The sequence below is a fragment of the Indicator indicator genome, chromosome 17 (assembly GCF_027791375.1).
Source record: "Indicator indicator isolate 239-I01 chromosome 17, UM_Iind_1.1, whole genome shotgun sequence".
Classification (NCBI taxonomy): domain Eukaryota; kingdom Metazoa; phylum Chordata; class Aves; order Piciformes; family Indicatoridae; genus Indicator; species Indicator indicator.
The window spans coordinates 17066127-17073315 of NC_072026.1; the positions used below are offsets into that span (position 1 = coordinate 17066127).

The 7189-nt window shown below is 54.3% G+C and overlaps 1 protein-coding gene across 1 annotated transcript; it reads left to right on the forward strand.

Moving 5' to 3' along the window:
• The first annotated feature begins 727 nt into the window (after nt 1–727).
• On the forward strand, nt 728–4252 carry ERCC6L (ERCC excision repair 6 like, spindle assembly checkpoint helicase). Its single transcript, XM_054388785.1, is given in 1 exon segment — nt 728–4252. A coding segment is annotated over 1 exon segment (3510 nt). The 5' UTR covers nt 728–742.
• The last annotated feature ends 2937 nt before the right edge of the window (nt 4253–7189 follow it).

Consider the following 7189-nt stretch of genomic DNA (forward strand, 5'->3'; position numbering starts at 1 on the left):
GTACCGCGGGTAAGCAGCGAGACAGAGTGCCCTGCGGAAGGCTGGGGGGCTGATCCACGCGGAGGGACCGAGGGCGAACCGGGCTGGTGGGGGAGACGGCCCTGGGGCTGGCGGAGGAGACGGCCCTGGGGCTGGCGGAGCGGGACCGAGGGTAAGCAGCCGGACAGGGTGCGGTGCGGAGAGCTGGGTGGGACGGGAGAGATTCACTCAGGAGGACTGAGGACGGAGCGGGATGGTGGCGGAGCGTTACCGGAGGTAAGCAGGGAGACGGACCGCTGCTTGAGGGGAGCCCAGGCGGGAGTCTGAGGGTGGATTGAAGAGGTAAAGGCCCCTGGGAACGGGGTGCCGGAGGCCCTGGGGACGGGGGACTGGGCGATCGGGCTGGGTGGTTTCACCTCGTGCTGACGGTGGTTTCTGCAGGCTAATGAAGGACGCGAAGGCTGCGGCAGGGAACGGAGATCTGGAGGAGGCCCTGCGGCTGTTTCGGCTGGCGGCTGCCATCCTCCCCAGCAAGAAGCTGTTGGGCCGTATACAGCGGGTGGAAGAGGTGCTGGCGGAAATGGAGCAGGAGCAGCAGCAGGGGGAGGATGAAGAGGAGGAAGGCTTCGTGAATGTGTGCGGCAGTGGGCTGCTGATCTATGGGGAGATGCACAAGAAGCTCTTCCAGCACCAGCGTGAAGGTGTCGCCTTCCTGTTCCGCCTATACCAGGAGGGCCGGCCCGGCGGCATCCTGGCTGATGACATGGGCCTGGGCAAGACCATCCAGGTGATTGCTTTCCTTTCAGGCATGTTTGATGCTGAGCTCATCCAACATGTCCTGCTCATTATGCCCACCACCCTGATCAGCAGCTGGCTGTCTGAGTTTGCCCGCTGGACCCCTGGCCTGCGTGTCAAGGAGTTTCATGGCACCAGCAAGATGGAGCGCAACAGGAATCTGGAGAAGGTCCGGCGGAGGAACGGCATTGTCATCACCAGCTACCAGATGCTCATTAACAACTGGAAGCAGCTGGCCAGCAGCAATGAACAGGAGTTTGTGTGGGACTACATCATCCTGGACGAGGCCCATAAAATCAAGTGCCCATCCAACAAGACGACCAAGTGTGTGTATGCCATCCCCGCCAGGCATCGCCTGCTGCTCACGGGCACCCCCGTGCAGAACAACCTGCAAGAGATGTGGTCCCTGTTCGACTTTGCATGCCAAGGATCCCTCCTGGGGACAGCCAAGACCTTTAAAATGGAGTATGAGAATCCTATCACCAGAGCAAGGGAGAAGGACGCAACACTGGGTGAGAAAGCGCTGGGGCTAAAGATGTCAGAGAACCTAATGACCATCATAAAGCCGTATTTCCTCAGGAGAACTAAAGAAGATATCAAAACCAATCCTGCTGAGGAGCCAGATGCTCGGCTTCCTGAGGACCCTGGTGACAGCAGTGCTCCTGTCATGCCATCCCTCACCAGGAAGAATGACTTTGTGGTGTGGGTGTACTTGTCACCAGTGCAGGAAGAAATCTACAGGAACTTCCTCTCGCTGGACCACGTGAAAGAAGTGTTGATGACAACACGATCCCCTCTGGCCGAGCTGACCGTCCTGAAGAAGCTGTGCGACCACCCCAGGCTTCTGCCTGTGAGAGCCTGCATCCAGCTGGGCCTGGAAGAGCAGGAACGCTTGGAGCAGGAGAACGGGAGCGACAAGGAGATGCCTTCAGCTGCCAATAAAATCGATCACCTCTCGGATGAGACCCTAGTTCAGGAGTCCGGAAAAATGCTGTTCCTGGTGGGGCTGCTGGAGAGGCTGCGTGAGGAGGGGCACCGCACGCTGGTGTTCTCGCAGTCGAGGAAGATGCTGGACATCATCGAGCACGTCTTGGCCCGCCGGCAGTTCAAGCTGATGCGCATCGACGGGACGGTGACCCACCTGCTGGAGCGGGAGAAGCGCATCCACACCTTCCAGAGCAGCCGCGACTACACCGTCTTCCTGCTCACCACCCAGGTTGGCGGCGTTGGCATAACCCTGACGGCGGCCAGCAGAGTGGTCATCTTTGACCCCAGCTGGAATCCGGCCACGGACGCTCAGGCCGTGGACAGGGCCTACAGGATCGGGCAGAAGGAGAACGTGGTGATCTACAGACTGATCACCTGCGGGACCGTGGAGGAGAAGATTTACAGGCGGCAAGTGTTTAAGGACTCGCTGATCAAACAGAGCACCGGCGACAAAAAGAACCCCTTCAGGTATTTCTCCAAACAGGAGCTGCGGGAGCTCTTCACTCTAGAAGATACCCAAGCGTCTGCCACTCAGATGCAGCTCCAGGCTCTGCATGCCATGCAGAGACAGAGCGACGTGCAGCTGGACGAGCACATCGCCTACCTGCACTCGCTGCAGATGTTCGGCATCTCCGATCATGACTTGGTCTACACTGGGGAAATGGCTCCCGAGGAGCAGCCTGAGAATGAGGAGCACCACCAGTACATCCAGCAGCGGGTGCAGAAAGCCCATGAGCTGGTCCAGATGGAGTCCCAGCTGAAAGACCACCGGCTGGAGAGCATCAGGAACGAGTGTGAGGAGATGTGGCAGAGACCTTCGGAGTGGGTTGCTGAACCGAAGAAGCCGTCCCCGGGGCTGAGCAACACAAATCGCTTTGTGTCACCCCTGGGAGAGGATGAAAACAGAGTTATTGACCTCACAGAGCAGGAGGTTACTTCTGAGATGGTCACTCTGACTGTCAATGACTTGGATGAAGAGAATCCGGCACCAGATGTGTCTGGCATGGACACAGAGCCAGTTAAGACCAGCATGACAGTGAAACAATCCAGCATCCAAGAATCTGAGCAAATTCTTTACTCGAACATTACACCACCATCACCTGGCCTCCATCCCCCTGACCAAGAGAGTCAGAACCTCCAAGAGAAGCAGTCTTCCCATCTGCATTCAGAGAGCCTGGCTGAGGCAAGCCACAGCCTGCCTGGGCACCACCAGCGGTCCTCTGATGACTCAGGTATGGCTGATGATCCCCAAAGAGATGTAGAAATGTCATGTGAGGTGCTTGACCCACATGCTGCCTTAGGGATGGAGAAGGATGATGGTGCTGAGCTGGCTGTAGCTGTAGCTCCTGAGCTGGCTCTATCTCCTGCAGGGCCAAGCTTATCAAACGTTACACCAGAAATCCACTCTGTGCTCCAGAAGTCTCATGTGTCAGAAGCTGGCTTGGAGGAGGGTATGTCCATGCTTTCTCTCCAGGATCAAGTTGACTTCAATCTGTTCTTGGAAGATTCGGAAGATGAACGTCATGATGGCTCAACCAGGGAAAGATCACCACAGCACCTAGAAAAGGAGGTCTCCCAACTAAAACCAGAAAGCTTTTTTAACTCTCCAACTAAAAACTCTCCATCCAAAGCCTGGCCAAGTGAAGCTGGTGACTCTGGAAAGCTCCATCACCCAGCTGAAGAGCCAAGCACCCCAGAACGGAGTGAGACATCAGAGGCAAGTGGTGTTGCCTTCACTTCTGGTAGAAGGAAGCATGCACAAAGAATTGCTTCAGACAGTGAGGAGGAAGATGATTCTGTTATGATCTTGGAGGAAAACCAGGCTGGAAGAAGATCCCCTCCCCAGAGCAGCCCTCCACTCCAGTTCCCAGAAGGAATCAGTGCCTCCACTCCCAAATGTGCTGGCAGCACACTAAAAGCTATCTTTTCTCCTGGACTAACCAGCAGTGGGAACAAATCCACTGCTTCGAGGAGATCCTTCATCTACAGGTTGGCAAATGAAGTTGAGGATATTGGAGAAATGGAAACCACTGATGAAGATGATGATGACAGTGATGAGGAGCAAGAGTACATTGTGGAAGAGGAAGCTGAGGAGTGTAGTGGGGAATCTGCTGAGCCTGAGGAAGAACCTGCTGGAGAAACACTTGACACAGCTGGAGAGTCCTTCCACCTGGACACCCTGGCCTCTGAGCAGTCTGGAAAAGAGGAGACAGAATCCTCTCAGGAGGAGTCCAGTGGTGATGATGAGCTGTAGTCTGGTCACTAGGTAGATTACTTCTCCCAGGAAAATATCTCTGAGAAGGAGGCTGGTCAGGGTTCCTCTCCTGTAGGTGATTAAAACTCCTTGGGGGCCAGTGGGAAGAAACTTCAGAGTGATGGAAAGCTGCAGGAGATATTGAACCTCTTCCTGCAGGCTCTGCACATCAAAAGTGGAGATTCTGAAATGATGCTTCTGACCCTAAACCTGTACAGGCAGCTAGCCCCAAAATGAAGTGGGGGTGCCCTTGTTACTGACAGCCTGTCCTGGGCTGGGGAAGCGTTGGAGCTACATCACCATGGTCCTTCTGAGCTAGAAGTGTGGTGGCTGCTGTGCACAGATTAGTGGTGGTGACAACAGATGCAGCATCTCCCACATGAGGGAACAATTTAATGATCTAATGGTTGGCAAAAGGGGTCAGGGTGGGCTCAGGTCCCAAAGATGAAACAGTTCATGCTCTTCTCTATTTAATAAAAGAAGTCATATTTTTGTCTCTGAGCTTGCAGCCCTGGTGTCACCTTCCTGCCCTTTAGCTTCCATCCCTGCCTCTCTCCTGGGAGGACACTGAAGGTGTAGTTCCAGGGCAACTTCACACAGTCTGACCTCAGGATGCTGGAGTTCTTCCCTCTCTGACTCTAAAGCTGCCAGTTTCTCTGCCTGAACATCCTCCTCCATGGGGCTGAGCTGCTACAACCTGGTTTGGAGGTAGGCTGAGAAGGGGTTTGCACAGAAAGAGGAGAAAAAAATAAGATGGTTGCTGCTCAAAGTCCTCCAAGCCCTGCAGACCAGCACCCCTGCTGCCAGGTCTAACCTCAAACGTGGCACTGCAGAAGCCCCTCTGCTCCAATTCTTCATGGGAAGGTCTGGAAAAGAAATTAGCCCCTGCATGCTGCAAGGTAGTGAGCACCCCAGGCCTTCAGGTGTTGCTGCAAGGGTCAAGGAAGGCTCTATGTGGAGCTCACCCCCATTCATTTCCCTCCCAGCCCAAAGGCAGCAGGAGGGAGAAACTGCAGCTTAAAGCTGCATTTCCTCTAGTGGGGGGAAGTTCTCTGACCCTCTTCCCACCCCCCTTTTGGCAGTAGTGATTAAATGTCTCCCTGTGCTGCTGCAGGCATCATAAGGTGGACTCATAGCTCAGAACCACACACAGCCTTCAACCCAGAGGAGGGCACTGAATTTTGCTGCTTCCTCCTGCCCTGGGCACGTTTATTGCCCAACAAGTTTGCCTCCTTGTATCACAACATGATCCCAAGGGACACTTCCACACCTGGGGGAGGAAACCAGTCTGCTGCATCTGAATCCTTTGTACCAAGGGACGTGACAAACAACAGGCCTGTGGGTACTGGAGATGTGCCAGTGTGCTTCTGCTAGTAGGCAGAACAAAGCTCTGGTAGCCTGGAAACAAGAAGTTTATTAATAGAGCATCCCTTAAACAAGGCCACATCTGCTCTGGTAGTGTGGAAGGGCCTGGCTGCCTTTCCTAACATGATGTTAAGGAGCTAGGTCTTTGCAGTCCTTTGCTTCTGAGCTTACCAAAACAAACACCCCTGAAGGAGAGGGAGGAGAAACACCTGCCCTGCTTTTGGTGTCCCCTCTTCCTTGGGAATCATCTTAGGAAAGGCTGTTTGTTCCTTTGATTGGTGTTTTCTCCTCCTTCCTGAGCCCTCTGACAGCACCCAGGGCTTGTGCTACAGAAGTGCCTGGTTTCAGCAGGAAGGGGCTGGCTGCAGTGGGGAGTTTGCTGCCAGGAGCCAAGGCTCCAAGAGGCAGGAGATGGGAGGTGCTGTCTCATCCCATCCATCATGCTGCCCTTCAGCACAGCCTGCTGGGGTGCAGCCACACACAGAGCTCTGAGCAGCAGGACACACAGGAGGCCACAGTTGTTGAGAGGCTTTTCTCTTTCACACCCAAGTCACACAATTTTATCCCTCAGTTTCGAGTGGGTAAGATGCAGCTTTGGGTACTTTTGCACGCAGGTTTCCTTCTCCAGCTTCTTGTCTAAGAAGCTTTTAGATTCTGGTATCAGTTTTGATGTCCAAGATGGGAACCTGTTTCAGAACCTCACTGGCTCTGCAGGACCAAAGGGCCTCCAAGCAGCTGCAGCACCAAGAGTTCTCGGGGAGAAATTTTGATCCCCAGAGGACCAGGAGCTAGAGCAAGGTAAAGGGAAACCCTGCTCATAAAGTGTGTAGAGTCTGAAACTGCACAGAGGTTTTGGGGATGCCCAAAACAGGCTTGCCCTGAGTCCCAGCCAGGGTATCAGAAGGAGGCTCGATTACATGTGAATGCTAGCCTGAAGGGAGCTGGGGAGCATGGCTTTGGGTCCTGACACAGGCCCCAGGCCTAAAGAGTTAAAAAAGGTCTAGAACTGATAGAAAAATGTAGATCTCCTGGAAGAGCTCCTGTCTTGGACCAAGTGGGCTGAGACAACCCTTATCCACCAGGACCAGGAGCCTCAAAATATTGATCAGGTCAAAGCCTTCATCTCTGGGTACCAGGTGAGCCCAATGCTGAACATGGTAGGCACTTGGGAGAGGGGCAGGGAGGTTTATTCCTGACCTTCCATGGAGGAATCATGGACTTCTCTTGGAAGTCCCCATTGAAACAATGTGTGACCCAACTGGAGCTGTCACCTGGGAACAAAGCCAGTCCAGGGGGTGAACTCCAGCATCTTGTAGGGCTTCTAGTGCTAGGATGAGGGACAATGACTTTGAGCTAGGAGAGAGGAGATTTAGGCTGGAGATGAAGAAGAAATTCTTTCCAGTGAGGGTGGCACTGGAACAGGTTGCCCAGGGAGGTTTTGGGTGCCCCCTCCCTGAAGGTGTTCAGGGCCAGGCTGGATGAGGCCTTGAGCAACCTGCTCTAGTGGAAGGTGTTCCCTGCCCATGGCAGCAGGGCTGGAACTCGATGATCTTTAAGACCCCTTCCAACCCAACTCATTCCATGAAATCTCTGAAATGGCAGAAATGCATGGGGAAGCAGCAGGGGAACGTGAGGCTGGGAGTGAAAGGGAAGGAACAGACAGAAGAGAGGTGGAGAGTGCTGCATACAGCAGCACAGTCTCACCAGAGGCTTGGCTCACTCATGCACGTGGCTGCTCACTCTGCTGGGGGAAGCTGCCAGGCCACATGGACCCAGGGCAGGCAAAGCTCCTTTACCTGTGACTGAACT